The sequence below is a fragment of the Vulpes lagopus genome, chromosome 5 (assembly GCF_018345385.1).
Source record: "Vulpes lagopus strain Blue_001 chromosome 5, ASM1834538v1, whole genome shotgun sequence".
Classification (NCBI taxonomy): Eukaryota; Metazoa; Chordata; class Mammalia; order Carnivora; family Canidae; genus Vulpes; species Vulpes lagopus.
The window spans coordinates 24,206,571-24,232,936 of record NC_054828.1 but is presented as its reverse complement, the minus strand read 5'-3'; the positions used below and the strand labels follow the sequence as shown (position 1 = coordinate 24,232,936).

Here is a 26,366-nt window from a genome sequence, read left to right as displayed (position 1 = left end):
AAAATGTTCAGGAAGAAGAGAGTTCTAGCAACTGTGACAAATGGGATCACAGTCAGGCAAGGTGGGAGCAGAGAGCGAACTACTGGATGCAGCAAGCCCATGATGAGTGGACATCTTCACAAGAGCGCTGGGGTCAGATGGTGAGGAATTTCTGATCAGTTGGATTCCAGGGAGAAGGATAAAGAGAGATTGGAGACGGGAGATACAAGACAAAGTCTGGTGAGGTCTGGGAGAGGACAGGGGTGGTAGTGAGAGGGGAATGTGTGCCAGAAGAGGGCTTTTGTTTGTGTTTTTCAAAGATGAGAGCCATAGGAGCATGCCTGAGTGCTTGCTGGTGGCACAGTAAAGAGAAAGCCATGATTTAGGGGAAGAGACACATCTGACAGCCAGTTTGAGCACAATGCGGTTAAGTCTGGAAAGAAAGAGGCTGGGAGATGGCACAAAGAGCATGAAAAACCACTTATATGGTTCTTGCCCACTTACCCATTCAACAATAAACACTGTGTGTGCAACCAGGCTTAAGATCTCTGCGATCAAGTCTGTGATCATAGGATATGGTATAGTAGAGCAATGATAGCGACATTTTTGTTGTTGTTGTTGTTGTTGTTAGAGAGTTCCTTTAAGTTTTTCTAGAAGTTGTCTACTACATAGCAGAGAAATATAAGGTAGTTCCTTCCACCTTTTTTTTTTTCCCCAAAAAATTTAATTAAAAAAAGAAAACCAACAAGAAATCCTTTTCTTCCAAAAGCTCAAACCAAAAGAATGTTCACCAGACAGCAGTTCTTTTTTGAGGAAAAAAAGCAGGCAGGGCAGGTGGAGACAGAGGTGGCACAGGGGAAAACATAGCTCACCTGGCTGTCCTGTTCATTCCTGCTGTTAAATGACTCCCTTCCATCAGGTCTGGCCCTGAGGTATTGTGTATGTTTGTGCCAAAGCCAAATGAACGGGTAAACATTTCATTTGTATCTTGCAAATATGTTTTTCAATGGTTTGATGGAAAACCAAGGGTTCCTTTATTGTTTAAACCTACTTGGATGGTAACAAGCTATTTTTCTAAGCCTTGTTAGGCTGCTTCCCAGTTGACTTGAATTGGAAATTTTCCAATGTGGTTATAAAATAAGGTGCCTTCTCAAAAGTTGGTTGTTGGTTTTGTTTTTGCTTTTCCTTTATTTCTTCCACCCCAAGACCCAGGGCTCCTAGAGTATAGCTTCCAGCTTGGGGAACTTAATATGACACTCACAGATGTCATGTCCTCTGCCTCCAAAATAGATGGATTGAGGAAGGAAGGAAAAAGAGGGAGAGGAACCTATCACATCATTCCTGTTGATATGACATGACAACTGCAAATACTTCAGAGAGCAAATAGGAGACTCTTAAAGGAGCTGTTTAAATACCGGTTATTCAGAGGCAGTGTCAGTGATCCATGGCATATAACCAATATATTTTATTAATCATAAACTACAATATGTGATATATTTAGAAACTGGAGTTGCTCTAGGCAGCAAGCCACACTTGCTTCCTGTAGTTGATCAGTTTTGTTTTATTGTTGTTTAATTTGTGATGGTGCATTAACTTCTAAATCTAGAAGGATTATCTATCCAGTGGAAGGAGTCTGCATCCGGATTGGGGCCTGTGTCCTATCTTTACTTTTCTGTCCCATATTTACAACTGTTGGGCCCTCATAGAATTTTTTTTTTTAAATGAATACTGATAGGAAAAAAAAAAGCATACGAAACAACAGTTAACATCCTTAGAACACATTATGTAGTTTCAACGTTGGATTGATTTTGTTGATTTTTTTTTTTTTTCCTGGAGTGGTAATTAAACCAGTGGCTTCATGGAATCTGGAATTTAGTAAACCACATGTTTACACCCATTTTCATTTACATAAGTTAAAAATTACAGAATATATGTTGATTGGAAAACTGTTTATTACCTCCTGTATTATTTCAAAGTGGCAGACTGAATTGCAAATAGAACATAAGGTGTGTCTTATCCCAAATTTGGTCAAAATTGGCTCACACTCCAGAAAGATAAAGTCAAGCTTAAAAATGCCTGAAGCTGGATTGATGGAGCACATTGAATGACCTCCTTTGAAAAACGTGTATGGGGGCACCTGGGTGGCTTAAGCATCTGCCTTCAGCTCAGGTTATGATCCCAGGGTTCTGGGATCAAGCCCCGCATCGGGCTCCCCATTCAGTAGGGAGTCTGCTTATCTCTCTCCCTCTGCTCCTCTACCTAGCCTGTGCTTGCCTTCTATCACTCTCTCTCTCTTCAAATACATAAGTAAAATCTTAAAAAAAAAGTGTGTATGTATGTCACAGTTTACATTATCAAAAGCATTCTTAAATAAAGACATGCAGAAAGGTGAGATGAAATCAAATGCATGGCAGGGAACATTATCTCAATATATGCATCCCCTCCCACCCCCCCCAATCCAGTTACCCCCTCCCCACCATGCATGTGTTCCCCATGTCAAGAATGGCCGGCCACCTGCTACCACGCAGGAGTCTTAGGGATCTTCCTTGACCACCCATTCTCACCCCTCTTCACTTGGCCCAATTTAGTGCTACTGTGTTATAATTTTAAGTATATTCGCTGGTTGTTTTGATATCTGTGAGTTCTCCTGTCACTGTTTTTTTCCTAAATTTTTTTGATTACCTTTACTGCTCCAGACTAATTTAGAGCTGCCCTCTCAAGTTCTGTTAATAAAAATCCTTTGAAAAAGGTCACTGGAATTTTATTGCAAATACTGAGATAAAGTTGTCAACATAATATTGCTATGTAATCCCATTTGGGAACTGTGTTTTAAAAATTCAGATCTTTTGAATATCCTTTTACCAAGTTTTATAGTTCTTTTTGTAAAGGTTTTATGCATTCCATGATAGGATTACATATTATATATATATATATATATATATGTATATAAGTATATACACATCTTATATAATATGTAAAATATATATTACATATTATTATGTGTTAGTACACGTCAATTATATATATGTATTTTCTTTCATGTAGGTGTTTATTCTGATTCTTTTTTTAAATTAGTATATGGGGTGGATTTCTGTATGTTGATTTTGTGTTTAATCACTTAATTAAAATTTCTTGGTATTTTTATTTTATTTTATATTATTTTATTTTATTTTATTTTTTCTTGGTATTTTTAAATGAAAAAAATTGTCTTAGATATTTTAGGACAAACACTAGATCATTCATGGGCAACAGAAATCTTATTATTTCATTTTTAGTGTCTATACTTCTCCCTCTCTCTTTTTTTTTTTTTTTTTTTTGTTTTTGTTTTTTTTTCCCTCTCTCTTATTTAACTGACTGGGACAGGCAGGACTGTGTCAAGTTCTAATGGAAAAGCTTTTAATGTTTAATTATTAAGTTCAGATGTTCACTATAGATTTCTGGCAGATAGCTTTTTTTTTTTATCATGTTAAGGAAATATTTTTTTTCTCTTCTTAGATTACTAAATAGCTTATGGTTCTCTCCATTTTTCAAGTTCACAAACATGCCCAAACTCCTCTGTACCCTCTTTCACCACTGATTCTTTGCTCATGGTTGGTCCCTGCTATGATATCCTTTCAACATCTTTTAAGACTACTCTTCAGTGTTGCCTCTCTATAAGGCCTTTCTGGACCAGCTTCCTGTGTCTCTCTTATCCTTCCTTTGCATATTTTTAACTTTTTTTGGCATATCCTTCTCCCTTTAAAACTACAAAATCCTAGGACTGAGTGCCTTAACCATTTAACTTTTTTGTATCCCAAATGCCAAAGACACATGTGCAGCAGAAGTACCATTAACATGGTTTTAGTAAATAATGAATATAAGAATTATTAAAAAGTTTTCTATGGATGATGCAAGTAGGTGAATCCCCTTATTTGGATAATACTTTATTGTTTTCTGGAATTTCTTTCTCTGTTTCTTAGAATTACTTAGAAGTAGTTTGCAATTTCTTCAACTTTGTCCATTGTTTGTTTTCTAGTAGAACATGCTAGGACATGGCCCTCTGAAAATATGCCAGTTATTGGAGAGGAGGAAAAATTAACAAAATGTTGCATATGTTCTGTTAAATCTTGAGAGGAGGATATCTTTTTGTTGGTTACCAAAGCTCAGAAGAATAAAAGTTGTTCTTGAATTTTTCACTTAATTTTATTAGAAGATACACCTTTGCTTTTTTCTGTGCAGGGAATTACTATCCGACCACTAGTGGAATTTCTTGATGTTAAGAGGTCCAATAAGAAACAGCAAGCAGTCAGTGAAGAAATCCATTGCCGGGTAAGTGTTAATGTAGTAATAATGATTTAAATGATAGAAGAAAAACTTGGTGGATTCAGTTGACAGCATATTCTGGCACTCCTTTCCTGAAGGAGAAGGGAATGGCAGAGGGGAAAAGGGAGAGAGGGCCAAGAAGGGCATGAGTTGGGGGGGCCCCAGGGTGCCTTCTCCAGATTAATCTGCTAGACCCATCGGGAATGCGAGAACAAGGAATCCTTTTTTTTTTTTTTTTAAGATTGTATTTTAGAGAGAGAGAATGAGAGATCACAAGCAAGGGAAGGGGCAAAGAGCAAGGGAGAGTGAGAATCCCAAGCAGAATCCCTGCTTAGCTCAGAACCTGACTCGGGCTCAATCCTGTGACCCTGAGGTCATGACCTGAGTAGAAACCAAGAGCTGGCTGCTCAACCCACTAAGCCACCCAGGCACCCCAGGAACAAGGAATCCCTCTTGTAACTTCCTTCAATCTGAAAATGTTTCCACTGGAAAAGTATAATATTTCATATTTTCCGAAATTATGAACAGACTGTTATGAGGAGAAAAATAACCTGAGAATTATCTAATACTGATATAATAAAATCAGTGTATTTAGAGATGAATCATTGTTTCATTGCTTTTAGTAAAAATAAAACAAAACAAACAAAAACCCAACAACAAGAAGAAGCAAAAACAGTCAGGGTCTTTGAAGTTTAGGCATCCTATAAGTAGAGTGCAAATTACTGATTTCGGGTAAAAATTAATCAGTAGCCTACTTTTTCTGTTTTAGTTTTTTGATCATGTGAAGACTGGGATTGAAGATGTTTGTGGACATTGGGGTCACAACTTTTGGAGAGACAAGTAAGAAGGTCTTCCGCCATTATATTATGAAGTGGCTCTGGCTCACTCTGGAAGCAGGACTTACTGACCTGTGTTTTTTTTTCAGAGTTGCAAAATCTTTCCTGTGTTGTGCCATAGTGTGTCCTTTAAGATAAAGTTCAGCAAATCACAGAGACCTGGAGCAAGATAGAGGCTTATTTTGTTCCCCTGTAAGAAGCCAGAGCTCTGTAGCTAATGTAGGTGTAATAGATGAACTTTGCTCCACACACACCTCATGGTCTCAGGACGCTTCTGTCCTGGTGAATCCACTAACATCTTCCATTTCCAAGGTTGACTCTTAGACCAGAATGGGTGCTCCACCATTAGCCATCATGCATACGGTCCAGGCTGCATGTAGGAAGAAAGATAATGTGGAGACAAAGAACATGTACTGGCTTCCTCTTAACTGAAGTTATCAGAAGCTTTCATGCAATTCTTCCAGTTACACACGTGGCCTGGCCTTCTGTGGCTAGCACTCAGCCATGTAGGCATTTCTCACTGCAAGGGAGGCTGAGGAATGCAGTCTATTTGGTGAAAAACTGAGGATTCTGTTCCTATTTGTTCTCCCACACATGTTGAGGGGCTTTGTCAGATGCAGAGCTTGGAGCACCTAATATTATAAATAGACTAACAAGTATTTTACAAATACATTTTAAATACAAATATTGTAACAAATAGAAGTAACAAATATTCCTAAAGCTAAATTTTTAAAGATTATATGTGCTTATGTAAATGTGTCTATCTAGTTCTTTTTGTTGTTGTTGTTGTTGTTGTTGTTGTTGTTGTTTTAATCTTAAATGGCTTTGTGGTGGATAAATAGAAATCAGTGCCTGTCTTCAAGGATCTCATAGTTGAAATGGACGAGGTGTCCTAGCTGGGCAGAATTAGGTATGTGCTTGAAAATAAACTGAAAAGCAGACTTATGGGATTGATTTTGACAGCAGGGTCAGGGACCACGAAGTGTAGGAGCTGGCTCACCTGGCCCCCAGGAGCTGACAGTGAGCCTCATTCACAAGGGTAGGGGTAGCTCGAGGCAGCCATGGTGGGGGTGTGCCGTGGAACTGACAGATGTTATAAACCAGGGCCTTTTTTCATCCCCATAAAGCAATTTGTGAACATTTATCAGCACATCACTGGTTAGGAAGGCCTTTGGAAGGAGACAGATGACAGATTTAAACTCTATTTTGGTAGCTCCCTCTTGCCTTCTTGCCTTGGCTTTCCTCACTTGCTAATAGTTTCTGGCCCTCCCCTCTGCAAATTTACGTGAAGTTGACCAGCCTCCCAGTGTATGTAGTTTAACAGAAGGGTGCTGTTGAGTGCTCATTGTCTGTTCACGTGTTCTGACGTGATACTGGATTATATGAGAAGTATAAACCATAGACTCAGAACTTTAAAATTTTAACAATATAATAAAGGCCACAAAACAGTCACACAGCAAATGTGTGTATGTGTGTGTATGTGCGTGTGTATGTAAGATATCATTAAGTGATGAGATGCATTGCAGAGATTTTAAGTGCTAAAACAACCTTTACAAACCTGACCACACTGTTTACTAATATGGAAAAGCCTCTTGGACCTTGTGTTACCGTAATATGTAAAGAAAAAAATATTTTATTCGTATGGAGAGAGCACCCAGTTAGTTACATGGGGGCAGAAAGTAATAAAGCAAACTAAGCTCTCCATTGTAAAAATATGGGAAAAAGATGACCATTTATCTTGGGCGGAATTTACATTTTTGAAGGCAGGAGGTAGGTGAGAGAACCCTACCCATCTGCCCTGTGACTTTCTATGCCACCCTGCTTTACGTCCCCGGGACCTTCCTACCTAACAAAGATGGATCCTTGTCTTTGCCAAGCCAGCGATTCAGACTTTTTCTGCCTCCCATTCTGTTTTTTTTTTTTTTTTTTTTAATCCTCAGCCAGGTCTATTTTCCACTTACATCCTCCCTTTCCACCTGACTGCTTTTCTTCCTTCTCCAGCATTCCATCATCAGTCCTTCCCTGGAGGGACAAGAGAGAACAGTCACCCGGAACAGTTGGTCCCTTTCCAATGGGGAGACTGGGTTAAGGATTTATACCACTCTTCTGCCTCCCAGACAAGGGTAAATAGATGTGAGTAGATGTAGGCATCAGGGCAGCAGTCCCTGGGGCAGTGTTAGGAGAAAGTAGTAGACTCTGTGATCATGTGGATTTGGTCTGGAACCTTTGGTAAAAGAACTTCAGGGAAAGTCTGGCTACATTCTATCTTTCAGGCAGAGATACTGTGTCTCTGGGGTACCTGAGTCTGTGCAGGCAAGCATCTACAGCCTGCCAGGCTAATTGGACCATAAATACTAAAGGTGGCAGAGCCAACTCTGATTTCATGTCTGAAAGGTAATATGGCTATGTGTCTCACATTTTTCTCTGCAGCGTACATACTTCACTCAACCCCTGTATATTTCCATGCATGACATTCTCCAGGTAAGGTTCACATAATTCCCTGGATTGTCAAGCACACTGTATATCGCAGGTAGAGCAGAGAAGTGTGTGTGAGTATGGAGGAATTTGGTGCTGACGCAGGTCATTTTTAAAATTAGCTCTGCTCAGATCCTATCTCTGGTATGTACATAATTGTTGATGTTACTGAAGATCACATATAAAGAAGAGGATTGTTTTAGGTATGTTGGGTATCTTTCCATTTCTTCTGGAATCCTTAATGCTGTGGATTTCTAGTGGTCTTGCCAGAGAATTTGTGAGGCATCTGATCCTTGGAGAAACGGTAAGGCTTTTTGATTAGGCAAGTTTCTCAAACTTGGTAAAAGGAGTCTAATGATGGAGAAAGAGAGTGCCTCAGTGTAGGTTGGCAGAGAAATGAAAGGTGTGAAAATAGAGTACAGGGTTCCTATGCTAAATGGGTCAGATGCTCTTGCCCTTAATGCTTATTCTTCCTTTTGTTTCTCTCCAGTGAAAAGCCAAAACAATAATAAAAATAACAGAAGTTTAAAGAGTCCTGGCCCAATGGCCTAGTGTGAAATTCAGAATAAACTTCAAAAAAACTTGGCCCCTGTCTATCATAGTGGCCAGTTGAATGGATGACTCTTAAATTATTCATCACCCTCCAGTGTAGAAACAAAGGACTAGTAACAAGAATGTGGGCTCACCTTGTTTCCTTTCATAGCACAGGTGTACCTGTAAACCTCCTTGGGCTAATGGTAATCACTGTAATGCATTTCTTTCTTTCTCAACAAATACTCATTGCATGCTGTTTTGCTTACCTGTTAGCATAATGATGTTACATAACAAACCACCCTGATACTTAGCTGCTCAAACAACAGTCACATTATTAAAGCCCATGAGTCACGAGTCTGAGAGTCCAGAATCTGGGCTGTGCTGGGCTGATGCGGCCCAGGCTTGCTCATGCTTCAGAGGCTTGGTTGGTTGTCAGCTGATCCCAGCTGGCCTTCTCTGATGTGACTGGAGGGACTGAACTTTATTTCATGTGGCATTCCCCTTTGTCCTGGGACTAAAGAGTCACTCCACCCATATCCTTCTCATGGTAATTGTGGAAAGAGAGGTAAGCTTAATATGCAAGCTCATTTTAAGCCTCTGCTCTAATTGTCTTGTCTGCTAGAGGTCATTGACCAGAGCAGGGAACATTATTGGGGCCAGTGGCAGGAAATAGGACAGCACAGGCCACCTAGGCCATGGTAGAAGGACATTGCCAAGTATTATGGCAGAGGGTATCGTATACAGGGAGGAATTGAGACCAAATGATCCATTCTACAATCTGCGCTTACAGTGTGCCTGGCACTGTCCTAGGCACTGGGGATATGGGAAAAAGTGGAAAAAAAATTCTTGCCCATATGTATCATTCTAGTGCTAGAGGACAGAAAGGAAGATAAATTGTATAGCGTGTTAGAAAATGATAATTGCTGTGGGAAAAAATACATCTGCAGGTAGAATAGGAATCCAGGTAGTTGGAGGAGGCATGCAGTTCTAATGGGATGGACGGGAAAGGCTCTTTTGAAAAATGACTGCTGAGGAAAGACTTAAACGGAGGGTCTGCAACAGAGCCCTGAAGGTGTATTGGGGGAGGATCTTCTTGGTGGAAGGAACACCAGGTATCAAGGCCCATGGTTGGGAGCAGAGCTGGTGAGTTTCCAGGGAAGGAAGGATATCAGTGAGGCTGGACGTGAGAAGCACAGTGCTAAGATAGGCAGCTCCAAATTGTGTAGGGTCTCCAGGTTGTTGTACACGTTCTCAAGAGAGATGTAGAGTTTTAGGTGGTTTGACTTATATTTTATCAGGATCACTCTGGCTACTGTGTCGAGTAGTCTGTAGGAATGCTGTGGTGGAAGCAGGGACACCAGTTGGGTGCCTGTTGCAAGAATCCCCTGAGGGATGATGATGTCTTAGACCAGGGTAGATCCAAGAGATAGGAGTATAGAAGGGGTGAAGAAGCATGGTTTGATTGTGTGTGTTGATGGTGGAACTAACAGAAATTGCCAACAGAGTGGATATGGAGTATTAGTTTTCTAGAGTTGCTACAACAAAGTGCCACCGATTGGGTGGTTTAAACAGTAGAAATTTATTTTCTCACACTTGTGTGGGCTAGAAGTCCAAGATCAAAATATCAGCAGAGTTGGTTCCTTCTGTGGGCTGCAAGGGAAACATGTGTTACAGGCCTTTCTCTTAGGCTTGCAGATAGCTGCCTTCCTGCCTCTTTATGTGTCTATGTCCAAATTGCCTTTAGTCATAGAGACAACAGTCCTATTGGTTTGAGAACCACCCTAATGACCTCATATTAAACCCCATCCCCAAATACAGTCACAGTCTGAGGTACTAGGGGTGAGGACTTCAACCTGTGAATATTTAAGGGCACACCATTCAGGCCATAACGTGGAATGTGAAAGAAGGAGAAGGATCAGAGGTGGCATCAGGTTTTTTGATCTGGTAGAGTGGTCATTAATTGAAATGGTGAGGACTACAGGAGAAGATACGTTCAATCTGGGAACATCAAGTTTGAGAACTAGACATCCAAGTGGGGGTGTTAACTAGGCAGCTGAATATTCATTTCTGGGGCTTGGGTGTGAGGCTGAGGCAGGAGATACAAATGTGGGAGTCACTGGCACAGAGATGCCATTAAAATCATGAGACTGGGCAACATGGCCAGAGAGCGAGTGGAGGTAAATAGGATCAAGAGGCCAGAAAGAAGAAAAAGACCCAACCAAAGAGTCTGAGAAAGAGGTAGGGGGAACCTAAGGTAGTGTGACATTCTGGAAGGTGATGTGTTTAAGCAGGAGAGGTCAGGAAAGGTGAGGACTAACGATTGGCCATTGGACTTACACTGTGGGGGTCACTGATGACCTCAATACAAGTAGCTTCAGTGGAGTATTGTGGGCAAAAGCCTAACTTGTGAATGTTCAAGAGAAAATCAGAGGAGAGGAATAGACGTAGGAAATATTAATACTTTTGAGTAATGTTGCTGAAAGGAGAAGCAGCAAAAACGTAAATGTTAAGTATATAGATATATTTTAATATATAATTGGTGAATATTAGATATATGTCTATCATGACTATATAAAAAATGTACCGATAGTAACATTTACATATACATATATTTTTACATATGTATATATTCAGGTATGCACATATGAAAATATATATAATCAGACAAGCTAAACACTACTACTCAATTTATCCCTGGATGTGGTAGAAATGATGGTAAAACAGGCTTATGTTTTGGTTTTGCTTTATTTTGTTTTTTGGTCATTGTAGTATTAATTAATTGAAGCTTGGATTTGCTTTATTTCCAGGTTTAAGAAGTTCGATGACAAATACCTGCGGAAGCTTTTGATTCGAGAAAACCAACCCAAATCAAGCATTGTGTCTTTATATAAAAAGCTTGAAATAAAACATGCCATTGAGATGGCGGAGACGGGGATGATAAGTGCTGTTCCTTCTTTTGCATCTCTGAAGTAAGTACTGTTTTGAAAATTAAAGTTAGTATTACTAAGTATGTCTTAATAGTTTTTTGAGACCAGTGATGGTAACAAATTTCACTCATGTCCTAGACCTCATGGAAGAATGAGATTCTGTTTAAAATGTGAAGCCTCGAAATGTATACCTTATGTTATGTCACATCAGGTAACATCTTGTTATTTTAGAATTGACTAGTCAGAAAATACTTTGTCATATTTAGGATAATTATGCCTGTATTATATTTTCTTGAGGTCATTCATTGCTTTGTAAAAGTACCTCTTTAGCAAGTATTTTGAAATGGAATATCTTAAGGTATGTTATTGTAAATATGCATGTAATTTATAGTTATTTCCTCATGAATTATTCATGCAATCATATTTTAAGGCTTGCAAAGAACATCAGGGATCATCTGGTATAGTGGTTATCAACCCCGGCTGTATATTACAAATACCTTAGGAGCATTAAATAATATGATGACCAGGCCCATGATAAGGCCTAGGTGTAGGTATATTTTATTTATCAGTTTTTCAGATATTTTCAATATGCAGTCAGGATTGAAAGCCACTGATCTACTGTGTCTCCCTAATTTTAAAAATGAGGAAATGAAGATTCAGAATGGTAAAGTGACTTACCCAGAATCTTATTGCAAATCCTCAGTAAATGCTCAGTTAACAGTAGGTCATTTTATCATGTAAGCATCAATTCTTCCCTACCACAAAAAATGATAGAAATTATGGGTTCTGCTGACTTCTTTCACTGATGAGCTTGAAATGCACTTAAAATACATGTCACTTAGTTAAAATACTGTCTATGGGAGAGCTGAAATGAGACAGGAAATGCCAAATCACACTCAACCATATAAACTAGGAGGATTTTTACTAAGACTGTAAATCCTCTATTAAAATTATGGAAGTTTACACAATCCAGAATAAAAAGAAACAGTGATCAGGATGGCTTGGAGGTAAAGATATTATACTGCACTTAAAAACAGTAGTGGATTGAACAGAGTGACTGGTTTATAGTCCTACCCTGCAGTAATTCACTGTGTGACCTTAGACTGGTTCATCTATTGCCCTGAGATTGAGTTTCTTCAAGTAGAAAATGGGACAAGACTTGATCTTTGTTGCCATCTAGCTTTACAAGTTAATGATCTTTCTTATGCACTATTCCATTTGCAATTGTAGCAAGGGATAATTCAATTATTCAGCTTCACAAAGGAGAGCCATTGTCTTTGTGATCACAGAAGAAAAAATCTTAGTTTTCCGCTCTGTTTATAGTTCTTTTGGAAGCTGGCAGTAAGCAGAACAAAGGCAAAGGTTTAAGGTTATGGAAGTAGGTAGCACAATTAATGGTCAGCTGCATAGTTAGATAAATGAATACCAACCATATTGACCATTCCACATCTCTTGAAATGTTTTCTTTAGGGGAAATTAGAAGTGAAAAGGGAGGAAATAAGGTATTATATTTCTGACAGTGATGGATTAAGTGTTCTAGAGGAAACTATCCTATGAAAACAGCTAGAAAAAAAAAGACAAATATGTTTTAAAAATCTGCTTAAAAGCTGGAAAGTACCAGTACAGTAAGGAATTTCTTGACCAAGAGTCAACAGAGAAGGGAAGTCCAAGAAGATGGAACCGGCATTTGGTGCCCTTTCTTCCCTGGATCACAGAAAAGTCTAAAAGGCTAAAACAGAAGTTTTGATAGACTGATTGGTCTTTGAGAATACATACAATTGGAAATCAGGACCTACCAGGAAGGAGGAGCTCTTATACTCAGCTATAGGTTATTACTTCAGAATTCTACAACTTAACCCTCAAAGAAGAGAAGTCTAGCCTAGAATTATCTCAATTCATGATTGCTGAAATCTGAGATTGATATTACTTTTATCCCAGCTGATTGAGAGAAATAAACTTAACTTTTCTTTGGAGGAAAATAAGATGATAGTCTTAAACTACCTCCATGATTTTTCATGCATAATGTCTAGCAACCAATCAAAAGCATGTGAGTAAATAAGGAAATGTTATTGAAAACTTAGAGAAAAAAAAGATAAAAACAGAGTAGTAACAGACACAAATGGATGGCAGATAATTGAATATAAGGGTGGCTTAAGAGTAAAAAATCAATCCGTTATTTGCCATATTTTCAGTTCTTCTCAAATTGATCTATAGATTCAAAGCAATTCCATTAAAAATCCCAGTGTGTTTGTGTGTGTGTATCATTAGACAGTCTGGTCCTAAAGTTTCTATGGAAATGTAAAGGGCCCAAATTAACCAAGACAAGAATTGTCTTCAAAACTGAAGAACAGGGATCCCTGAGTGGCGCAGCGGTTTGGCGCCTGCCTTTGGCCCAGGGCGCGATCCTGGAGACCCAGGATCGAATCCCACGTCGGGCTCCCGGTGCATGGAGCCTGCTTCTCCCTCTGCCTGTGTCTCTGCCTCTCTCTCTCTCTCTCTCTGTGACTATCATAAATAAATAAAAAAATTAAAAAAAAAAAAAAAAACTGAAGAACAAATTTAAAGGATTCACACTATTAGGTAGCAAGACTTTCTGTAAAGCTCCCATGACTGAGACAGTGTCTTTTGCAAAGACAAAAGGACAAATAGACCAGCAGAATGAAGTAAGAGTTTGGAGTAGACCTACACTTACTGGATATGGATACTTAACTAATGGCAAAGTTTACAGTAGTACAAAGCAGTAGGGAAAAGATGGCCTGAAAAAACAAAAAAACAAAAACTGGTCCTGGGTCAATTAGGGATCCATATGGAGATAAAGTGAAATTGACCACTAGGTCACATTGTATCAAGCCAAGGAGTATCATAGGTATGCATGTGAGCAGTGAAACAGCACAGCTTTTGAAAATCATATGAGAGAATATCCTCTTACTGTTTTGATAGGAAAAGATTTCATTGAAGGAATGAAAGGCAAGCCATAAAATGGGAGAAGATACTTGCCTCACATAAAACTGACAAAGGTCTTAAAAAAAAAAAGAAAAGATAGTCCTATGGAAATATGGACAAGGGACTTGTTCAGGCAGTTTACAAAAGAAGGTATCCAAATGGTCAATAATCATATGTGTTCCAAAATACGTATAAGAGAATACTTACAAAAACATTGTCATATCCAAAAGTTAGAAATAACGCAAATACCCATCAACAGTAAAATGGACAAATCATTACATATTCATGTGATGGAATATTATACAATGAGTAAAATGAACAAACCAAGTTACATGTCATAACACAGATGCATCTAAATGCAATGCCTAAGCAAAAGAAGCTAAGTTTAAAAGACTATTATTAAAAAATACATCCATCCATCCATACATACATATACTTATTGCATTTAAAAGACTCCATTTATAGAGAATTCAGACTTGGGTACAACTGTTCCGTCAACTCAGAAATTAGGATAGTGGTTGTTTTTGTCAAAGAAGGAGGAAGTAGTGATTATTGGGGGGCAAAATATGACGTGGTTTCTGGGGTTCTAGTTCATGTTTTTTTACTTTAATAGTGGTTGCACAAGTACATTCACTTTGTGATAGTTCATTGAGCCATACGTGGCAGATTCACATATTTTTCTATTTTTGTATTATATTCCAATAGAATAAATTTAAATGTATGCTTCATTGTGCACTTAACACTAGAGTTACACAAACATTTGTTGGATACAACTTGGTGGGAACATTGTTATAAGAATGCAAGATCCATTGCTCCAAAATTGTTACCTCTTGACCTTTTAAATCTTTCTAAAAATTCTGTGAATTAACTTTGCTGATCAAAAACCTGATTAGAAACCTAGACAGCAATTTGAATAACAATGCCTTAGTCTAAGAAGATGCTTCTTAAAAACTCACCCAAGCAATTGAGGTTGAGGTGAAAATGAATCATATATATCTACAGAAGTCTGCCCTGATGAAGCCTTAGATTTATATGTTTATTCCTTTGTGTTTCTCCATTACCTTATGGGCATAGGTAATTAATATCATGTTTATTTTTTGTAAACAAGTTTGCATTTAAAAAAAAATAAGAGAACTGTGCTCTTCAATTGGTGTGTTCCTAGCCCATCTTCTGTTTAGATCTGCATTAATAGGGACACCTGGGTTGCTCAGTGGTTGAGCATCTGCCTTTGGTTCAGGTCATGATCTCAGGGTCCTAGGGTCGAGTCCCGTATTGGGCTCCCTGCCTGTTTCTCCCTCTGCCGATGTCTCTGCTTCTTTCTGGTGTCTCTCATGAATAAATAAAATCTTTTTAAAAATCTGCATTAATATATATAAACTTCTCAGCTTTTTCTTAATTTATCTTCTTATGTATTTTATTGTACTATATATTTTTGTAGGCCCCCCCAAGGCCTTTTTGAAGAAGTTAGGATAAAACTGTACAAATACAGTTGGTTCTCATTGTTGCAGTAGTTATGTTCTATTAAATTGCCCTGAATGCTGATTTGTGAATACTGAACCCTTGCTTCTAAGGGAAATACAGGGTTAGGTTCTTGGTGAGCCGCTGGTCACAACATTTTCATCAACCAATTGATATATAACCTTATTTTATGTGTGCTTCTATTTAAAGACACCTTATTTAAAAAAAAAATAAAGACACCTTATTTAATATTTATTGTTTCATTAACATTCCACTCATGGCCAACAGCACCATAACTCATGCTTGAACAAAGCTCATGTGACATGACTTTTCTCTGGAAGGTACATCACAGCTTTCTTTTGCTTAGGAACATTCAGCAGCACTTCGGACCTATGCTTGGGGGCCATTTAAAATAGTGAAGTCACCAACAGCACGGAAATATGAAAAATGTGTCATTAAATAGACTGTGAAAAGGATATTTGTTTATAGTAGAAGAAGGTGCTGAAACAGGAAGGCAGAGCATCATCATATTTAGCCTCATCTAGGAACCTGTGCAATGGGGAACTCAAATTTTCCCCCACTTAGTGCATGTTTATGAAAAAGTATCATGTGTACTGACACCATGTTTAGGTGACTTTGCAAATATGAAATCCTTGAATAATGATGATTGATTGTATATACGTACATATTATAAATGGTGTCTTTGCAAATATTTCTAATGAAGTGTTTAAAACACTAGGCCTTGATAGCAAAATGTAGGTAATTGAGTTTCTGTTAGAACAAACCCAGTTGTATATTACCTTATTAGAGAGTATTAAAAATAATAAAGTGACAGCATTATAAGCTACTACAGTTTTTCTTCCTTAAAAAATATTTGTGTGGAAAAAAAGAAGTAATTGTGTGAACAGACTCTGAAAACTTGTGCATGATTAAACTCGTTTTGAATAATTTTGACACTGAAAAGTTTTAGAATTTGGAGTTATTTTACTTTTTAGACTTTTTAAAAAGAGTTTTTATTTATTCATGAGAGACACAGAGATAGAGGCAGGGACAAAGATAGAGGGAGAAGCAGGCTCCCTCTCGGGAGCCCAATGTGGGAGTCGATCCCAGGCCTCCGGGATCACGACCTGAGCGGAAAGCAGACACTCAACTACTGAGCCACCCAGGTGTCCCTGGAGTTATTTAAAAATATTGAATACTCCCTAAGTGTTATTCTTTAAGTTAAGATTCTTCTTAAATGATATTGTATCTCCAAAAAGGAAAAAATATGATTTCAATATCTGTTGAATAGTAAAATATATTCTTTTTCTAACCTTTCACAGTGATTGCCGGGAAGAAAAAATAAGGAAGCTCACACCTGGTGAAATGGATGAAATTCGAGAAATATTATCCAGAAATCTCTATCAAATCCGTCAGCGAGTGAGAATAATTTATTTAGCAAAATGTTTCCTTGCCTTTGGCTAAAAATATGCCTTCTCATTTCGTGCTACTCCGTTGTAGCAGAGATTGCCCAACCATTTACGCCAGCCTTTTGCATGTTGCACATCAGGCATCTTCTCTTCTCTGAGAGTCCTATCTTATTAGGGTACACTCCCTCTCAGACACCATGGGGAAAGTGTGGGAGTCCCCAGGAGTTCTGCTACTGTGGATTTGGAGATAAAAGCATCTGAGTTAGTTAGTTGTGGCTCTCATTTAATTTTTTTTTTATAAATAAAATCTCTTTAGAGCTTAAAGAAAACTTAAGAGCTTTAAGAAAACTTATTAAAACGTATTTAATTTTCATTACTCATAAAGTACTATAGTTTCTTCCTTTAATGTATCTCCTAAGTGCTGTTCCATTGTTAATACCTCCTTCTAACAATTGGCTAACAACATAGCTAACATTTCCAGGATGCATACAATTGGCCATGCCCCATTTCAGCATATATTAACTCAGTCTTCCAAGTGGTGTTACTACTGTTTCCACTTTATAGATGAATCGATTAAAGTACTGGGAGGGGAGGTGGCACACAGACCACATAGCTGGTCAGAAACCTTCCTCACTCATGTTGGGGTCATTTCTGTGCCTTCTTAGCTGGTCTCCCCAGATGCGATCCCCAGTCCCTCCTGAGTTATGGTTGCTCCGCCGCCTTCTTCACAGAACCTTTAATGGCAGCATTCTCTTATTTAAAATGAAACAAGAAACAGTTGTGGCTTATAGGCTAAATTATTCTTTCAGAATTCGGGATCTCTAATTCTCAGTTCTGCTGTGTCTGGCCTCACATCTCCCTTCCCTCCCCAAATGCCCAGGTTCTGTCTTCCTTCCTTGGCCTGGGTTCCTCTCTTTTCTGTCTCTACATGGAACGTCCCACTGGTTCCTGTTAGTTGTTCCACATCCTCCAATTTTTAAGGTTTCCTTAACAACTTCCATATTATCTCCAGCCCTGTCTTTAAATGGGATAGCACTCGGAGTTCACACCATACCACAGTTTTAGCACTTCATGATTTGTATTATTTCGTTAGCCTTTGAGGTCCATCTAGCTAGCAGATTTCTCAAGGCAGGCTTGAGCCCTCTTCTCTAACATTTTCTCATATTTCTTTGAGATTTAATATAGTTCAGGACACAGGAATATTCCCAAGAAATATATATTTATTCTATCAGAAAATGAACTTAATTACTAATTGCAATTCATTATAGGAAACTTATAAAACTAAAAATGTATGTCACTCAGAGGCCTGGTTTAGAAATTTTACTGTCTAGCACATGGTTAATGTGGGTTCTAGCAACAGCCTTTTCAATTTGACAACCCAGTTGAAAGGAAGTGTTCTTAATTGAAAGGACATGGCACCACCAAGTGGCTCAAAGTGGTTTGTTTTTGTACCGGTAATTCCTATTCAGTAAAGAATGTGTAAAGATGAATTGTATTTCTTCCCCAGCTGCTAATGATGGCTAAATACATACAGAGTACTTCAAGGTAGACAAAGTATGAATGATGATGAATTCCATCATATTCTGATTTATGAAGATCGCACTTCTCAATGAAAGATAACTGGCAAACTTCTATTAGAAGACAAATGCTTTCAAATTTTGAACAAATGTTAACCTTTTTTTTTTTTATCTCCCATACACATTAATTTTTATAGTTTTTTAAAATTTATTTTTCTGCTCTGCATGTTGGTTGTTAAGTGCCTCGCTGAGGTACAGAGAGCCAAAGCAGCACAGTAAAGTTTGGGAATCTCTGGGGTAGCAATCAGTTTTTCTTGTAAGATGTCTCTTGTGTTTTCATTTCAGACTTTGTCCTACAACAGACACAATCTGACGACCGACACAAGTGAGCGACAAGCTAAAGAGATTCTGATCCGACGAAGGCACAGTTTGCGAGAAAGCATCAGGAAAGACAGCAGCTTGAACCATGAGCGCAGGGTAACTGGCGTTTGTTAACCATTTGTCTGCGGTGAGGAAGGGTTCCAGGAGTAGAGTCAGCAGCCATTCCAGAGGCTCTTGTGACTGGATGGCCACTGAGGGTTGATTCATAGGAATTCTGGGATGGAATTAATTGTAAAGTCTTTCCGGATGTTTCTACAACACCTATTGTGTCTGGGCACTGTTCTAGGCACTTGGTATATGTTGGTGAATGAAAGTGACCAAGATATCTTTGCTTGTAGAATTCATATCCTAGTGGGGAGAAGATGCCCAGCAATCGAGTAAATTATCTATTATGTTAGTAGACAGGGAGTGCTGTGGAGAAAAACAGTGCTTGGAGAAGGAGACTGGGGGTACAAGGAAGGGTCAAGTTACAAATTTAAATAGCATGGCTGGACCATGCTTCATTTGATGAGTCATGTTGGATCTCTCTGGGGAGAGGTTGTGGCCAGAAGATAGGCAAGCTGCAGGTACTAGAACTGCAAAATCACAGCAGTTGGGGGGTGTGAATGTTCACCTTCTCACTTGGTCCAAGGCATTGTCAACAAGATAAGGAAAATCATTTTTAAATGACATTACAATTGATTGACTTCACAGCAGTATTTGCATCTTAGTATTATTTTTGTGAGTATAACAGACATACAAGGTTGCATTAGTTTTAGGATTGCATCTCATTTTTAGTAATATTCTGTGTTGGTCATCAGAGACTAAAATGGTAGTATGTAAAGAGGTAGATTATCCTTTTTTTAATTTTTATTTTTATTTATTTATTTTTTAAAGATTTTATTTATTTATTCATGATAGTCACAGAGAGAGAGACAGGGAGGCAGAGACACAGACAGAGGGAGAAGCAGGCTCCATGAAGAGAGCCCGACGTGGGATTCGATCCCGGGTCTCCAGGATCGCGCCCTGGGCCAAAGGCAGGCGCCAAACCGCTGCGCCACCCAAGGATCCCATCTTTTTTTTTTAAATGTGAAAATGTGGCAGCCCTGATTAAAAGTTAAAGTATGACACAATTGAATTGTCAGCCAATTAGCTATGGTAATACTTTTCATTCTATCATTTCAAGACTTACTAAAGTAACTAAAAGTTAAATATGCTACATTTTTCATATATTTTCTTTCCATATGTATAGGTTCTACTTTTTTAGTAATACTCTTATTAATAGGTGTTTCCATAGCTTCTCTTTAAGAAGTCTCAATGGTTTTCATTATTATTTCATTATTCTTATTTCTAACGGTCCCACTTTATTTTCATTTTCCTTAATACTGATTTTGGTTACATTTTAGAAGAGATTTAGTTGTTTTAAGTGAAATAATTATTGCTCAGAACTTTATTCACCATCCCCACAGCCCCTCACACAGTAATTTTATAATAGAGAAGTACAATTTTAATTTTTAACATCAGGGTTTGATATAAAATTTTAAATTTCTGATATACAGTAACTGACCTCTGCATAGTCTAAATAAGATTTTCCATGTTTTCCACAGGCTTCCACTTCAGCCTCTCGATATTTATCCTTACCAAAAAATACAAAGCTTCCAGAAAAGCTACAAAAGAAAAAGAATATTTCCAATACAGGTAATGATTTCAGTTGGAGCAGAATGAGTAAGTTTATTTCCTAATATTCATAAAGTAGAGAAATTTCCCCATTCTTTTTCTTCATTGAGGACAATGAGTTTAATAGTTTGCAAGTCTAAAATAATAATATGGTGACTTATTATTAGCATTATAAGCTTTTTGGATGGAGCTGCTGTACACATTATGAATGAGTTCATTATTTTCTATAATGATTCTATTTGATATAGCAAAAGCAAATGCTGTCACCTGTGGTTAGTGAGCAGGTAAACAGCAAGTTGTAAATTTGCAAAGGTGTATTTAAATTTTTGCAATTTCCATATATTTTCATAAAGGCAGCCATAAATTTTACTGCCTGAAATCATTAAGGCTTTGACATAAAGTCTCATATCTCTTTATTTAATGATAATCTTTGCATAGACTCCAAGCCATCTACTGTGAACCCCAGAGGAAGTATGTTAGGTACCATGTTATTAAAATGTGGGATGTAACAATTACCTCCCCTACCCCTTTATTTTTGCTTATTTATTTAATTAACCAAGAAGAGGAAAGTCAAATGACTGCTGGTGGTGATGACTGGTGAGATGAGAAATGAGAAGGGAGGCCTGAATGTTTAGAGCAGTGGGCCTTGTCACCACCGCATGTCCACCAGAACATTCTTTTTGCCCCAAGAATCTCAGCTCCCACCAGCTGTCCTACCCAGTTCTCTAGGACTTGAATTCTGACAACAGCTAGTTCTGATCATGTATCTCCCCATTGTTTGGAGAGTGCATATTGGTACTACAGCCCTTTTATGAAAATATAAAGGAGATAAAGAAGGTTGTCTCTGAGATTCCAGATCAAGACAAGCATTTTCATAATAGCAGCCAAGTGCTGGTTTGCTTTCTGTGTGCCAGACACAGAGCTGAGCCCTCCTGGGATTGTTCTGATGGGGCAAGTGGGAACATAGCTGCCACCGCCAGAGCACCTCACTTTGATAGCCAGCTCCACCACTTATACTGTCTCTTGAACTTCAGTTACTCCACCTGTCAGATGGGTAACTATGAGGATTAAATAGGTTAATGAGTTTAACAGTGCTTAGGACAGTTGTCTGGCACAGTGAACTCTTCAGTGTGTGAACATTCAACATTAAGGCCCACAGAGATGATGTCTTATGCCCAGGTTTGGTGGGCTAGAGAGAGTGAGCCCTCTGACCCTCCGCTGCCCAATTCTCAGCAGGTGTTGGCCCCAATCATGCATTGCGTGATTCTCTCTCAAACGCATGCCCATGTTGTCCTTCTTTTGCTCTGTGGTAGGTGGCAATAGCAGTGACTCAGACACAGATGTCGGGACCACTGTCCTCAATTTGCAGCCCCGAGCAAGGCGCTTCTTGCCAGAACAGTTCTCAAAGAAAGCCCCGCAGTCCTGTAAAATGGAATGGAAGAATGAGGTAGACGTTGATTCGGGACAGGGGCAGCCTTGTACCCCCGCAGCTCCCCACAGCAAAGAGGGGGGCACCCAGACCCCAGGCATGCTCCGGCAGCCCCTTCTCTCCAAAGGCCAGTTTGGCCCAGTGCAGGAAGACAGTGTGACTGAAGGTATCCGACCCAAGCCGCCACCCAGGCTGGTCCGGAGGGCATCGGAGCCTGGCAACCGGAAAGCACGATTTGGAAGTGAGAAGCCTTAATGGAAATGGCCAAAGCAGACCTGGGGTGACTGACCCAGCACCCCTGGCATTGGTTACCCTGAAACCTGACACAACAGTGGGATCCATTTCATACCCTCTATGCATCTAAATCCTTTCTATGGGTAGAAGAGTCATACCATTGATTTATGGGATGGATGCTTAACCCAAGAAGAGGAAAAATCAAAGAAAAAAAAGCCCTATAAAATGCCTTTTATGACTTTTTGCTAGCAGTTGTATTCTTCACAAGCCTAAAGAAAGAAAATTGTGTGCCTTTATTGAACTTGAATGACAGAACTTGAAGTTTTTAACACACCTGTGCTGGTGAAAATTTTAATATATACATATATGCCTCACATTTTATTTATGAAAACCTATGGATATCTGTAATCAGTTTTTAAGCAAAGGGCGCTAAAAATACTCAACATCTCTCCAAGGTGTAAAGGGTAGCTCCCGGAGGATGGTGGGCCATCTGCTCAGAGTCAAGGTGTTTCCCCATCTTGAGCTGCTGACCACTTGGTAAAGGACGAGCACAGCATGGAGCAGGGATTCTTGGTGAACTCAGGCTGGGGAGGGAGTCAGAACATCTAGGCAGATGAGGAGGCCTGGCTCCCATAGCGCAGATTCCCATAAATAATGAGTCTACTGGATTTAATTTATTTGTTACTGTACGTTTGAGGGTAACGTATAGATTCTATCTCTTGTTTGTGTTTGAATGGTGCAAAGAGAAAGACTGTGTGGGTGACACGATGGGTGACAGACTTGGTGGCAGCTCTGGACGAAGTTCCAGCATGTGGGCCTCATGGTATATGCGGGGAGACACCTGCTTACATTTTGTTGGCAGGTTTTATATTGTGCAATACTGGGAAGAGGATGCAGGAGATTCCCTTTCATGCCCATCTATGACTACCGGCTTTAGAATTTTTCTTAGAACATTCTAGAACTTTGAATACAGGTCAGAAGCTCCAAGCAGACCATTTAGATAAACATAGTCCAATGTTTAATAAACTGGTGAGAGTTCGGGTTTTGAAATTTATTCAGGAAGTACTTTGGAGAATGTAGGAGTTCTTTTTTTTAATTTTTTGCACTAGTCTGTAATTTGTTACTTCTTGCCCCTCAATAAAGTAGTGACAAATTCTTCATATAAAAATGGATTCTACTCATCTGAGTACTTTTTAAAAGTACAACAGAAAGACAAGAAGTGGAATATAATCATTAAAGAGTAATATTTGAATTTTTGTCTCAAGCTGTAGATTTTATTGGCCTTTTTTTTTTTTTTTTTAACCCCTGAAAAACTCCTTAAAACTGGACTGGAATGAGACTCTAAATGTCTGGGTTTAAATATAAATGAGGCCACACGATAGTCTACTGAGAGCACATTAGAGGTGCAGCAAAGGATACAAACGACCATCGGATTGTTAGTGGGAAAACATGAATAAATTAAACAGGAAGATTCAGGACTCAGAAATCCCCAGCAGTGCTTCTCTTATCTCCCTCCTCTACCCCCACCAATGTGGAGAAATAAATCTTTTACCCTTTCTCTTATCTTCTACAGTCTTGGAATAGTGCTAAGATTGTTGGGTGTGAGGCAGAGGAAAAGATAAACATACAAGGTACAATTTCCTTCCCAAACTCTTCCACGTTGATAAGTGGAAAGCAGTATAGACACCTTTGAAAACTGTAAGCTTAGGATTCTGTGCCAAATATCTTAATTTTAACTGAAAATATTTATATTAAAAATATATATATTTCATCTGCTGAAAAGAAATTAAAATGACTTTTAACTTAGAATTTTATTATAGGAATGTGATTCATCCAGAGATGGGATGTATATTTTTGAGAATGCCAAGAGTAAATTTTTAGAACTTAATGAAATCTGAAAAGAAAGGTTAAAGTAAAATGACCTTAAAAATAAAGTTCCTGATTTTTTTCTGTTGTCCTAGAATACTGAATATTATAATAAGTCTAATTTTCTGGAACCGAAGAAGAAAATATGAAAATCTTTTTACATTTCTTGTTAAACAGGTATACCAAATTTAGCTTACACTGATTAAAAGTCAATAAAGAATCTGGTGGACATGGTGTAAATTTAAAAAAGCACTTATGTCATTATCAGTTTAACGATTTTTGTATTTTTGAATGACAAAAGCAATGAAAAATAAATGGGACTTCATTTTGTTTTTTCTCCATACTTTTTTTCTCATAAAATTATTAAGTTCTAGACACTACAGGAGAGCATATGAAACCCTTAAATATTGAAACAGTCTCAATATTCTGTGGTAGAGACCCATCCCTGACCCTTTGTAAATGACTCGCTAATGCAAGCAATACTTGATCCAACCAAAGTTCCAGTGTGACTATAGAATTTTGATGGGTCTTTGGTATTTAACAATTTTGACTTGAACTACCTGCAAGTGCAAAGTGTAGGCTTATTTCTTTACCTGTAATGCTAAGGGCTGATTGTTGGGAACAGTTAGGCCAGTTAGCAAACAACTAGAAATTGACTCCAAAGCTCGATACTTTTAAAAAAATGTGCGTTTTGTGGATTAGACCCCAGAATATCTGGGACAAAATTCCCTTGGCTTTTACTAATTTTCGTGGTGGGTAAGGGGAATGTTTATTTATGTAAAAAGCATAGAGAAGTTATTTATTACATGTCTCAGTATGTTTTCCATTTGTTGCACTACCCAAGTCATGTTTATGTTAAAACTGGCATTTTATAAACAAGTGTGAGAATTGTAATATTTTGATAGTTCAAAGTTCACACTTGACTTTCTTCTCTGAAGAGTGATTAAAAAGATTTCTTTGTCTGGTTGAAGTAGCTATTGGCATTATCTGCCCAAGCCTGAACATTGTATGTTGATTCCCTTTGTCAAGATGAACGAGAAAGGCTTATGACTCAACTGTCTGATGATCTGAGATTTTGCGTGTGTATGTGTGTGCTTAACTTTTAGAGCAAAATGTGTAGCTTGCTGTTACTTTATATCTGACATTTTAACCAGGTCCTTTCTTCAGTCTATTTGTAAGGCAGTGAGAGCCCATTTGGGTAACTGATGCCTGGCTGTGACCACAGCTCTTTGTTCAAGAGAAATGACACCTCCCTTCAGAATTTTTTTCCAATGTCATTCACTCCACGTGGCTTGACATCCTTAAACGTGGTCACCCACTACAGATGTGCAGACGAAGCACCCACATGATTAGTTTTGAACGTCTCTACTGTTGTAATGGTACATAGTTTTTTGATCCCTTTTGTCTTCTTTCTACAATTTTTTTCAAAGAAAATTCTATTTTACTACCTCTAAAAATAGTCGATAATGGTGGTCAGTTCTCTTACCTGTCCGGTCAGAGAAAGAAGTGTTTCTATGTGTAGAGTTAATGTATCTACTGTAAATGGATTATCAGATTTTCAATCTGCAGAGCATATTGATGATTTTGAATGGCTCAGAACCTACTTCAGGGCTTTTATGTCACAGATGTTTCATGGGGATCTGTTATCCTTGTATTGTACGATATGGAAATGTCCCTCCATGAGATGGCCAGTAGACAGGATGCCAGACACATCGGCGGTGACTTTTCTGATTTTCACTACTGTAACAAAACACCCTGAATTAAATATGCAAATGTTTTTCTCCCTTTTCTTTTTTTATTTCACTGGGTCCTGTTATGTCATCAGTACATGTGGTAACAAAATTTGTAATTTAAATGAGGCTCTCCGCGTCCAGAGTTTGGATTGCCAAATAGAAATTTTATATATGTATACCAACAAAGAATTTTTCTTGGTTTCTGTGAAATGTACAAAAGTCTAAGTGTTAAATCAGTGTGGAGTGGAAACATTTAATGGAATAAACATAGATGAAAATATTTAATCACTATGGATAATGCATCACAAGAAACCAGGACAGCCCCCAATTCCAATTTTTACATTTATATATCAAAACCATTCTCATTTGTGCTAAAATTGGGGTCATATAGCTGGAATTAGTGAAAGGTAAGAATTTAAAAGTATTAAAAATTTCAGGTGCCTTAGCTTCAAATATACATAATATTTCAAACAGGGTAAACACTGTTACTGTGTTAAAGAAACTTAATGAAGATTATAACTGGTCCATTAATATTCTACATGTAAACAGACTCTTGTAAAGGGTTCAAAGATAATGCATGCTCTGGAATATTAAGTGCTGCCTTCCCAAGCCAACCCAAGCAAGACAAATTATTTTCATCCACTGTCTTTACCAAATGGCTTTTAAACATTATGCAGGATTCTGAGA

General features: G+C 38.3%; 1 protein-coding gene across 1 annotated transcript in view; it reads left to right on the top strand.

Moving 5' to 3' along the window:
• Positions 1–25,730, top strand: part of SLC9A2 (solute carrier family 9 member A2) — a 95,135-nt gene extending 69,405 nt beyond the window's left edge. Inside the window, exons 6-12 of the mRNA XM_041757209.1 lie at positions 4,198–4,287; positions 5,051–5,121; positions 10,934–11,095; positions 16,777–16,873; positions 18,726–18,857; positions 20,348–20,438; positions 21,731–25,730. Of these exons, the coding sequence (XP_041613143.1) occupies positions 4,198–4,287; positions 5,051–5,121; positions 10,934–11,095; positions 16,777–16,873; positions 18,726–18,857; positions 20,348–20,438; positions 21,731–22,101 (1,014 nt within the window). The 3' untranslated portion in view covers positions 22,102–25,730. The remainder of the gene's footprint in view (positions 1–4,197; positions 4,288–5,050; positions 5,122–10,933; positions 11,096–16,776; positions 16,874–18,725; positions 18,858–20,347; positions 20,439–21,730) is intronic.
• The last annotated feature ends 636 nt before the right edge of the window (positions 25,731–26,366 follow it).